The sequence below is a fragment of the Scyliorhinus torazame genome, chromosome 1 (assembly GCF_047496885.1).
Source record: "Scyliorhinus torazame isolate Kashiwa2021f chromosome 1, sScyTor2.1, whole genome shotgun sequence".
Lineage (NCBI taxonomy): Eukaryota > Metazoa > Chordata > Chondrichthyes > Carcharhiniformes > Scyliorhinidae > Scyliorhinus > Scyliorhinus torazame.
Genome location: NC_092707.1, coordinates 4,564,831 through 4,577,012, shown reverse-complemented (window position 1 = coordinate 4,577,012; position 12,182 = coordinate 4,564,831). Strand labels below are relative to the sequence as shown.

Here is a 12,182-nt window from a genome sequence, read left to right as displayed (position 1 = left end):
AATGTCCCCACTAATATGCAGCTGTTCAAAACCAGCTGACAAAATAAACAACATTCTATCGCCAACTTTTTAAAAAAAAAAAAAATATTTTTATTCTCCTTTTTCACATTTTCATCCAAATTTACACCCACCAACGAACAATCAACGGTAACAAATACAATGTCAATCCCCTGGCCAACATTTCCTTCCTCCCACCAACCCCCAAACAGCCCTCAACATTTTAAATACAAACATCAAAGAAAAGGATTCAGGAATCCACCATCACAATAAAGTCCAACCCCCCTGTGCCCTCCCGTACCAGCCTTCCCGAACATGCGCCGGAATGTGGAGACTAGGGGCTTTTCACAGTAACTTCATTGAAGCCTACTTGTGACAATAAGCAATTATTATTATGATTAATGTTCAATGTCATCCAACTTTAGAGTGCCCAATTCATTTTTTCCAATTAACGGGCAATTTAGCATGGCCAATCTACCTAGCCTGCACATCTTTAGGTTGTGGGGGTGTAACCCATGCAAACACGGGGAGAATGTGCAAACTCCACATGGAGAGTGACTCGGAGCAGAGATCGAACCTGGGAACTTGGCGTCGTGAGGCAGCAGTGCTATCCACTGCGCCAGCGTGCTGCCCTGAAAGTGCATAATAAACGAAGCCCATGAATTGTAGAACCCTTCCATCCTTCCCCTCAACTCAAACGTCACCTTCTCGAGTGTTAAAAACTCCAACAGATTCCCTTGCCATGCCAGGGCACAGGGTGGAGAAACTGACCTCACCCCAACAGGATCCGCCTTCGGGCGATCAGCGAGGCGAAGGCTAAAACATCTGCTTCCAACCCCGGCCGATCCGATACCCAGAATATGGCCTCCAGAGGACCCGGCTCAAGCCTCACATGTACGCTGAACACCTCCCTCAAATACCCCTCCAGCTTTGGACAGGACCAAAACATATGAACGTGGTTTGCAGGGCTCCCCCCGCAACGTTCACAAACATCTTCTACCCCCTCGAAGAGTCGGTTCATCCTCGCCTTTGTGAGGTGCGTTCTATACACCACCTTCAGCTAAATCAGCCCCAACCTCGCGCACAAAGTTGAGGCATTTGCCCTCCGGAGCACCTCACACCACAACCTCTCCTCCATGGTCTCTCCCAACTCTTCCCCCCACTTTACCTTAATACCCTCCAGTGATGCCTTCTCTTCTCCCAGAATCGCCCTGCAAATTGCCGACACCACCCCCTTTCTCCATTCCCCCTGCCGTCAGCACCTCCTCCAACAGTGTGGAGGCCGGCGCCACCGGAAAGCTCTGTATCTCCTTCTTAGCGAAATCTCGGACCTGCATATACCTAAACCTTCCTCCTTTTCTGAGGAAGGATGTTCTTTCTCTCGAGGGAATGCAGCGAAGGTTTACCAGACTGATTCCAGGGATGGCAGGAGAGATTGACTAGGTTAGGATTGTTCTCGCTGGAGTTCAGAAGAATGAGGGGGGAATCTCAGACTTATAAAATTCTAACAGGACTAGACAGGGTAGATGCAGGGAAGAGGTTACCAATAATGGGTGTGTCCAGAACCAGGGGTCACAGGCTGAGGATTCAGGGTAAACCATTTCGGACAGAGATAAGGAGACATTTCTTCACACAGAGTGGTGAGCCTGTGGAATTCATTATCACAGGAAGTAGTTGATGCTAAAACTTTGAATATATTCAAGAGGCGGCTAGATATAGCACTTGGGGAGAATGGGATCAAAGGCTATGGGGAGAAAGCAGGATTAGGCTATTTAGTTGGATGATCAGCCATGATTGTGATGAATTCCCGCACCAGCCTCCCCGAACAGGCGCCGGAATGTGGCGACTAGGGGCTTTTCACAGTAACTTCATTGAAGCCTACTCGTGACAATAAGCAATTTTCATTTTTTCATTTCAATGGCGGAGCAGGCTCGAAGGACCAAAAGGCCTCCTCCTGCTCCCATCTTCTATGTAAACATTTCCTCCTGCCCCAACCCATATTTATTCTAACTCCAACTTAAGCTTGGCTTTGTTGTCTCGAGGCTTTAAAGGAAATCTTGAACAAGACAACCACAAGTTATCAGCCTGATCAAATTCCACAAACCCACTTGCTCAGCAGTAACAGGCATGCTACAGACAGGCATGCTTTCTGAGGTAGTAAAGGAACTTTATAATAGTATTACAAAAGTCACAGTAAAATGCCAATCTCCTGGTCTGAACACATGAAGCATGATGTGCATGATTTCCTCAGATAGCTGTCTACAAGCCCCCATATATTCATGTAACTGCGTGTTACCCATAGTCCTCAGGCACACAGAAACAAAAGACGACCATTTGGCCTCGAGTCTGCTCCATTCAAATAGATGCCAGATCGATAGCTCCATTTACTCAGCTTGGTGCCATTTCTAATGGTATGCTTGATCAAAAATCTTTCTATTTCAGTTAAAAATTTCATTTGATCCAATTTTTCATCAAGCATGGCATGAAGTGCTTCCTGATCGAACACCTAAAGGGCCTCGCTCCGCTTTAATAATACGTAAAATACACCATTTGGCGAAGCCAAACCACAATTACTAAACAAAAATGAGGGACATGAACAATACTTTAGATTATCTCACCAAACTGCTGAATGGCACGGTCTGCACTCCAGGGCAACTCCAAGGTCATGTGCACTCGCCGCCTTTGGTTCTTAACTCTGCGATCTGCTTGCAATGAAATTCCAGAACTGGCTGCTTCCGAAATGATTGCAATATTCTGAACAGAAAATAGGACAAATTGTTAACACTGTACCCAACTTCTTTTCAAAAAGCAATGGCTGAAATTACTCATACCTTCTCTCCATTCATAAACCGCTGCTTCTCTGTGATATTGAGAATTTCTACAGGGACATCAAGTTCTGATCTCGATTCATAAGATATGCTGCCATCATCGTTGCTCACAACCCTACCTTTCCGTCCTGTCATCTAGGAAACAAAGTTAAGATTAAGCAAAGTCTAACAACCTTTAATTAAAAAGAACAAATTCAAACAGGTCAAATTAGGAAATGGGCTAAATCAACTCAAGCAGAAGGCTAAACAAAACATTGGTGCTTCATATGATTTATTTAACTTCAATAGCAAAATAGAGTAAGGGGCACAGAGAGGCGCTTCTGTGGACGTGAAGGAGACTCCAGGATGGTATGTTGCCTCCCTGGTGCCAGGGTCAAGGATGTCTCTGAACGAACACAGGACACCCTGAAGAGGGAGAGGTGAACAGCCAGAGTTCGTAGTACATATAAGTACTGACGACATAGGCAGGAAAAGTGTTGAGGTCCTGCAGAAGGAGTTCAGGGAGTTAGGCAGTAAGCCAAAAAGCAGGACCTCTAAAGGTTGTAATCTCAGGATTACTCCCTGTGCCACGTGCCAGTGAGGCTAGAAATAGGAGGATAGTGCAGCTAAACACGTGGTTAAACTGGTGGTGTAGGAGGGAGGGTTTCAGATTGTTGGACCATTGGGATCTCTTCCGGGGCAGATGGAACCTGTACAAGAAGGACGGGTTGCATCTAAACTGGAGGGGCACTGATATCCTGGCTGGGAGGTGTGCTAGATTCACTCAGGAGGATTTAAACTAGTATGGCAGGGGGGTGGGAACCAGAATGTGAGCTTAGGTGTCATAACTGAAGGAGAAATAGAGAACCAAAATAAAGGAACATCACCCTCAGGCAGAGCAAAAAAGGTGACAAGTGTGAAAAGGGAGGTGGTCAATGCAGGATAGAGGGTGTTGTACATAAATGCACGCAGTATACGGAACAAGGTAAATGAGCTTGTTGCACACATTTAAATTGGCCGGTACGATGTTGTGGGCATCACAGAGACATGGCTGCAAGGGGATCTAAACATACAAGGATATGTGTCCTATCGAAAGGACAGGCAGATGGGCAAAGGGGGCGGGGTTGAATTTTTACTAAGGAATGTAGTTAAATCGATAGCAAGGAGCGATATAGGATCAGAAGGCATAGAATCTGTGGGTAGAGTGAAGGAATCGCAAAGGTAAAAAGACCCTGCTGGGAGTTATGTACAGACCCCCTCGCAGTAGTCAGGATGTGGAGCAGAAAATAAATCAAGAGATAGAAAAGGCATGTAAAAAAGACAATATCACAATAATCATGGGGGACTTCAATATGCACGTGGACTGGGAAAATCAGGTTGGTAGTGGATCCCAAGAAAAGGAATTTGTGGAATATCTTAAGAGATGTTTTTTTGGAGCAGCTTGTGACAGAGCCTACTAGGGAACAGGCAATTCTGGATTTGGTGATGTGTAAAGAGGCAGACTTGATTAGGGAACTTACGGTGAAGAAACCCTTAGGGAGCAGTGACCACAATATGATACAATTTACCTTGCAGTTTGAGAGGGAGAAGCTGCAATCAGATGTAACGGTATTACAATTAAATAAGGGTAACTACAAAGACATGAGGGAGGAGCTGGCCAGAGTTGATGAGAAAAGGAGCCTAGCAGGGAAGACAGTGGAACAGCAATAGCAGGAGTTTTGGGTGGTTATTGGGGAGGCACAACAGAAATTCATCCCAAGGAGGAAACATGCTAAGGGGAGGGCAAGGCATCCATGGTTGACGAGCGAAGTCAAGGACAGCATAAAGCTAAAGAAAAAGCATACAAAGTGGTGAATATTAGTGGGAAGCCAAAGGATTGGCAAGCAGAGGACAACTAAAAAAGCAATAAGGGGGGAGAAGATGAAGTATGAGTGCAAGCCAACTAGTAATATAAGATAGGAAGAGTTTTTTTCATCAGAGAGAGGCAAAAATAGACATTGGGCCACTGGAAAATGTGGCTGGAGAAGTAATAATAGGAAACCAAGAAATGGCAGAGGAACGGAGTAGTTACTTTGCATCAGTCCTCACGGTGGAAGACACCAGTGGGATGTCAAGAGCTCCAGGAGAATCAGGGTGCAGAGGTGAGTGCAGTGACCATTACGAAGAAGAAGGTTTTGGGGAAACTGAAAGGTCTGAAGGTGGATAAATCACCTGTACCGGATGGACTACACCCCAGGGTTCTAAAAGAGATAGCTGAGGAGATTGTGGAGGCATTGGTGATGATCTTTCAGGAATTACTGGAGGCAGGAAGGGCCGTAGAGTATTGAAAAGTGGCTAATGTAACACCCTTGTTTAAGAAGAGAAGGAGACGGAAGACGGGAAATTATACGCCGGTTAGCCCGACTTGGGTCATTGGTAACATTTTAGAGTTCATTATTAAAGATGAGATCGCAGACTACTTGGAAGCGCATGATAAAATAGGACTGAGTCAGCACGGTTTTGTCAAGGGGAGGTCATGTCTGACACATCTGTCAGAGTTCTTTGAGGAAGTAACAAGGACGTTAGACAAAGGAGAACCAGTGGACGAGATTTATTTAGATTTCCAGAAGGCTTTGAGAAGGTGCCACACAGGAGACTGTTAAATAAGCTGAGAGCCCATGGTGTTGAGGGGAAGATACTGGCATGGATAGAGGATTGGCTGACTGGCAGAAGACAGAGTGGGGATAAAGGGGTCTTTTTCAGGTTGGCAGCCAGTGACTAGTGGTCTGCCTCAGGGGTTGGTGCTGGGACCATGTTTTACAATACACATTAATGATCTGGAAGAAGGAACTGAAGGCACTGTTGCTAAGTTTGCAGATGATACAAAGATTTGTAGAGGGGAAGGTAGTATTGAGGAAGCAGCCGGCTGCAGAAGGACAGGGACAGGCTAGGAGAGTGGGCAAAGAAGTGACAGATGGAATACAAGTGGAAAAGTGTGAGGTTATGCACTTTGCAAGGAGAAATGGAGGCACTGACTATTTTCTAAATCGGAAGCTGCTTAGGAAATCAGAAGCACAAAGGGACTTGGGCGTCCTTGTTCACGGTTCTCTTAAAATTAATGAGCAGGTTCAGTTGTCAGTTAGGAAGGCAAATGCAATGTTAGCATTCGTGTCGAGAGGGCTACAATACAAGACCAGGGAGGTACTTCTGAGGCTGTACAAGGCTCTGGTCAGACCCCATTTGGAGTATTGTGAGCAGTTTTGGGCCCCGTATCTAAGGAAGGATGTGCTGCCCTTGGAAAGGGTCCAGAGGAGGTTCCCAAGAATGATCCCTGGAATATAGAGCTTGTCGTATGAGGAACAGTCGAGGACTCTGGGTCTGTACTCGTTGGAGTTTAGAAGGACGAGGGGGGATCTTATTGAAACTTATCTCCCCCCCCCCCCCCCCCCGACCCTTCAATGCCGAGGTACCGCCGGCCCAGAGCAGGTTAGAACGGCGCCGGCGGGACTCGGTTCTTTTCTTACGGCAACTCGGCCCGGAGAATCGGCTGGCCGGCCCGCGGCTGGCGCCACGCCAACCATGCCGGCGCCAATGGCACCGATTCTCCGTGCGTGCCGGTGTGGCCCCTTCGCTGGGATTCTCCGGCCTGGCCCAGGGCCGGGAGAATTCTGCTCTATGCCTTTGGTTCCCCTGCTTTTGATCATTGTTGTAATGTTCCAACCGTGTGCCTGAACTATCTCCTCAAAGATCGTCCATCGCTCGGTCATAGTTTCTCTTGACATTCTTTGGTTCAATTTTACCTCGGTTAGATTGACTCTGAAGTTAGCTCATTTTGACATTGAAATTAATCTAGAAGCTCCATTTTGGATTGTCACCATTACCCAAATGTTCCCCCTCAAGACACTTGTTTCATTTGACCCACATCATTCCCCAGAACCAGACCCAGCAATTCCTTTTTCCTCATTGGATCAAGAACATATTGGTCAAGAATGTTCTCCTGAACAAATGTCAGACATTTCTCCTATTCCTTACCCTTTACCCCCAAATTAAACATCCCAATCAATATGGGGTATTTCAAGTTCCCCAAGTCACCACTCTTGCACATCAGCTCCTCTCTATTTGGAAGTCTTGAGAATACCCCAAATAGCATGATCATACCTTGCTTCTCAACTCTAAGCAAATAAATTCTGTCCATACCCCCTTTAAGGACATGTTTGCCTTCCAACATGACAATCCCTTTACTAATCCAGGAATCCCCTCTGGTTGTCCCCCTCTCGAACAGGTATACCCCTTTGGATACTGTCGGGGGGATAGCTATCAGGGGAAAACAACAGCAGCCAGAGCAGTGGCACCACGGCTGGCTCTGATGTTCAGAAGGGAGGGTCAAAGCGCAGAAGACCAATAGTAATAGGGGACTCTATAGTCAGGGGCACAGATAGGCACTTCTGTGGACGTGAAAGAGACTCCAGGATTGTATGTTGCCTCCCTGGTGCCAGGGCCCAGGATGTCTCCGAACGGGTAGAGGGCATCCTGAAGGGGGAGGGCAAACAGGCAGAGGTAGTTGTACATATTGGTACTAACGACATAGGCAGAAAGGGCATGAGGTCCTGCAGCAGGAGTTCAGGGAGCTAGCCAGAAAGTTAAAAGACAGGACCTCTAGGGTTGTAATCTCGGGATTACTCCCTGTGCCACGTGCCAGTGAGGCTAGAAACAGGAAGATAGAGCAGCTAAACACGTGGTTAAACATCTGGTGTAGGAGGGAGGGTTTCCGTTATCTGGACCACTGGGAGCTCTTCCGGGGCAGGTGTAACCTATATAAGAAGGACTGGTTGCATCTAAACTGAAGAGGCATAAATATCCTGGCCGCGAGGTTTGCTAGTGTCACACGGGAGGGTTTAAACTAGTATGGCAGGGGGGTGGGCACGGGAGCAATAGATCAGAAGATGAGAGCATTGAGGGAGAACTAGGGAATAGGGCCAGTATGGCTCTGAGGCAGAGCAGACAGGGTGAAGTCGCTGAACACAGCGGGTCTGGTGGCCTGAAGTGCATATGTTTTAATGCAAGAAGTATTACGGGTATAAGGCAGATGAACTTAGAGCTTGGATTAGTACTTGGAACTATGATATTGTTGCCATTACAGAGACCTGGTTGAGGGAAGGGCAGGATTGGCAGCTAAACGTTCCAGGATTTAGACGTTTCAGGCGGGATAGAGGGGGATGTAAAAGGGGTGGCGGAGTTGCGCTACTGGTTAGGGAGAATATCACAGCTGTACTACGGGAGGACACCTCCGAGGGCAGTGAGGCTATACGGGTAGAGATCAGGAATAAGAAGGGTGCAGTCACAATGTTGGGGGTTTACTACAGGCCTCCCAACAGCCAGCGGGAGATGGAGGAGCAGATAGGTAGACAGATTTTGGAAAAGAGTAAAAACAACAGGGTTGTGGTGATGGGAGACTTCAACTTCCCCAATATTGACTGGGACTCACTTCGTGCCAGGGGCTTAGACGGGGCGGAGTTTGTAAGGAGCATCCAGGAGGGCTTCTTAAAACAATATGTAGACAGTCCAACTAGGGAAGGGGCGGTACTGGACCTGGTATTGGGGAATGAGCCTGGTCAGGTGGTAGACGTTTCAGTAGGGGAGCATTTCGGGAACAGTGACCACAATTCAGTAAGTTTTAAAGTGCTGGTGGACAGGGTAAGAGTGGTCCTAGGGTGAATGTGCTAAATTGGGGGAAGGTTAATTATAACAATATTAGGCGGGAACTGAAGAACATAGATTGGGGGCGGATGTTTGAGGGTAAATCAACATCTGACATGTGGGAGGCTTTCAAGTGTCAGTTGAAAGGAATTCAGGACCGTCATGTTCCTGTGAGGAAGAAGGATAAATACGGCAATTTTCGGGAACCTTGGATAACGAGAGATATTGTAGGCCTCGTCAAAAAGAAAAGGAGGCATTTGTCACGGCTAAATGGCTGGGAACAGACGAAGCCTGTGTGGAATATAAGGAAAGTAGGAAGGAACTTAAGCAAGGAGTCAGGAGGGCTAGAAGGGGTCACAAAAAGTCATTGGCAAATAGGGTTGAGGAACATATGTTTACACGGACATAAAAAGCAAGAGGGTAGCCAGGGAAAGGGTTGGCCCATTGAAGGGTAGGCAAGGGAATCTACGTGTGGAGCCAGGGGAAATGGGCGAGGTACTAAATGAATACTTTGCATCAGTATTCACCAAAGGGAAGGAATTGGTGGATGTTGAGTCTGGAGAAGGGTGTGTAGATAGCCTGGGTCACATTGAGATCCAAAAAGACGAGGTGTTGGGCGTCTTGAAAAATATTAAGGTAGATAAGTCCCAGGGCCTGATGGGATTTACCCCAGAATACTGAAGGAGGCTGGAGAGGAAATTGCTGAGGCCTTGACAGAAATCTCATTGTCTTCAGGTGATGTCCCGGAGGACTGGAGAATAGCCAATGTTGTTCCTCTGTTTAAGAAGGGTAGCAAGGATAATCCAGGGAACTACAGGCCGGTGAGCCTTACGTCAGTGGTAGGGAAATTACTGGAGAGGTTTCTTCGAGACAGGATCTACTCCCATTTGGAAGTAAATGGATGTATTAGTGAGACGCAGCATGGTTTTGTGAAGGGGAGGTCATGTCTCACTAACTTGAGTTTTTCGAAGAGGTCACAAAGATGATTGATGCAGGTAGGGCAGTGGATGTTGTCTATATGGACTTCAGTAAGGCCTTTGACAAGGTCCCTCATGGTAGACTAGTACAAAAGGTGAAGTCACACGGGATCAGGGGTGAGCTGGCAAGGTGGATACAGAACTGGCTAGGTCATAGAAGGCAGAGAGTAGCAATGGAAGGATGCTTTTCTTTTAAAAAAAAAAAAATATTTTATTGAAAATTTTTGGTCAACCAACACAGTACATTGTGCATCCTTTACACAATATTATAACAACACAAATAACAATGACCTATTTTATAAACAGAAAATGAATAAATAATAAATAACAAAAATGAAAACTAACCCTAATTGGCAACTGCCTTATCACAAGTAACACTCTCCAAAAATATAATTTAACAGTCCAATATATAATTATCTGTAGCAACGACCTATACATATTATACAGTATATATTAACAACCTTGAGAGTCCTTCTGGTTCCTCCCCCCCCCCGATCCTGGGCTGCTGCTGCTGCCTTTTTTCTCCCCTTCCATCTATCTTTCAGCGAGGTATTCGACGAACGGTTGCCACCGCCTGGTGAACCCTTGAGCCGACCCCCTTAGGACGAACGTAATCCGCTCTAGCTTTATAAACCCTGCCATGTCATTTATCCAGGTCTCCACCCCCGGGGGCTTGGCTTCTTTCCACATTAGCAATATCCTGCGCCGGGCTACTAGGGACGCAAAGGCCAAAACATCGGCCTCTCTCGCCTCCTGCACTCCCGGCTCCTGTGCAACCCCAAATATAGCCAACCCCCAGCTTGGTTCGACCCGGACTCCCACTACTTTTGAAAGCACCTTTGTCACTCCCATCCAAAACCCCTGTAGTGCCGGGCATGACCAAAACATATGGGTATAATTCGCTGGGCTTCTCGAGCACCTCGCACACCTATCCTCCACCCCATAAAATTTACTGAGCCGTGCTCCAGTCATATGCGCCCTGTGTAATACCTTAAACTGAATCAGGCTTAGCCTGGCACACGAGGACGACGAGTTTACCCTGCTTAGGGCATCTGCCCACAGCCCCTCCTCGATCTCCTCCCCCAGCTCTTCTTCCCATTTCCCTTTTAGTTCATCTACCATAGTCTCCCCTTCGTCCCTCATTTCCCTATATATATCTGACACCTTACCATCCCCCACCCATGTCTTTGAGATCACTCTGTCCTGCACCTCTTGTGTCGGGAGCTGCGGGAATTCCCTCACCTTTTGCCTCGCAAAAGCCCTCAGTTGCATATACCTGAATGCATTCCCTTGGGGCAACCCATATTTCTCGGTCAGCGCTCCCAGACTCGCGAACTTCCCATCCACAAACAGATCTTTCAGTTGCGTTATTCCTGCTCTTTGCCACATTCCATATCCCCCATCCATTCCCCCCGGGGCAAACCTATGGTTGTTTCTTATCGGGGACCCCCCCAGGGCTCCAGTCTTTCCCCTATGCCGTCTCCACTGTCCCCAAATCTTCAGTGTAGCCACCACCACCGGGCTTGTGGTGTAGTTCCTCGGTGAGAACGGCAATGGGGCTGTCACCACAGCCTGTAGGCTAGTCCCCCTACAGGACGCCCTCTCTAATCTCTTCCACGCCGCTCCCTCCTCCTCTCCCATCCACTTACTCACCATTGAAATATTAGCGGCCCAATAATACTCACTTAGGCTCGGTAGTGCCAGCATCCCCCTATCCCTGCTACGCTGTAAGAATCCCTTCCTCACTCTCGGGGTCTTCCCGGCCCACACAAAACCCATGATGCTCTTTTGAATCCTTTTAAAAAAAGCCTTCGAGATCACCACCGGGAGGCACTGAAACACAAAGAGGAATCTCGGGAGGACCACCATCTTAACCGCCTGCACCCTCCCTGCCAGTGACAGGGATACCATATCCCATCTCTTGAAATCCTCCTCCATTTGTTCCACCAACCGCGTTAAATTTAACCTATGCAATGTGCCCCAATTCTTGGCTTTCTGGATCCCCAGGTAACGAAAGTCCCTTGTTACCTTCCTCAACGGTAGGTCCTCTATTTCTCTACTCTGCTCCCCTGGATGCACCACAAACAGCTCACTTTTCCCCCATGTTCAATTTATACCCTGAAAAATCCCCAAACTCCCCAAGTATCCGTATTATTTCTGGCATCCCCTCCGCCGGGCCTGCCACATATAGTAACAAATCGTCCGCATACAAAGATACCCGGTGTTCTTCTCCTCCCCTAAGTACTCCCCTCCACTTCTTGGAACCCCTCAACGCTATCGCCAGGGGCTCAATCGCCAGTGCAAACAATAATGGAGACAGAGGGCATCCCTACCTTGTCCCTCAATCGAGCCGAAAATATGCAGATCCCCGTCCATTCGTGACCACACTCGCCATCGGGGCCCTATACAACAGCTGCACCCATCTAACATACCCCTCTCCAAAACCAAATCTCCTCGACACCTCCCACAAATAATCCCACTCCACTCTATCAAATGCTTTCTCGGCATCCATCGCCACTACTATCTCCGTTTCCCCCTCTGGTGGGGGAAATCATCATTACCCCTAATATTCGTGTTCAGCTGTCTCCCCTTCACAAACCCAGTTTGGTCCTCGTGGACCACCCCCGGGACACATTCCTCTATTCTCATTGCCATTACCTTGGCCAGGATCTTGGCATCTACATTTAGGAGGGAAATAGGTCTATAGGACCCGCATTGTAGCGGG

The 12,182-nt window shown here is 47.6% G+C and overlaps 1 protein-coding gene across 2 annotated transcripts in view; it reads right to left on the bottom strand.

Annotated features, from left to right (window-relative positions):
* Positions 1–12,182, bottom strand: part of sbno1 (strawberry notch homolog 1 (Drosophila)) — a 274,172-nt gene that overhangs the window by 107,378 nt on the left and 154,612 nt on the right. For both annotated transcript variants that reach the window (XM_072514240.1, XM_072514325.1), the window contains 2 exons: positions 2,829–2,960; positions 2,616–2,751 (listed from right to left, as the gene is read on the bottom strand). In XM_072514240.1, the coding sequence (XP_072370341.1) occupies positions 2,616–2,751; positions 2,829–2,960 (268 nt within the window). The remainder of the gene's footprint in view (positions 1–2,615; positions 2,752–2,828; positions 2,961–12,182) is intronic.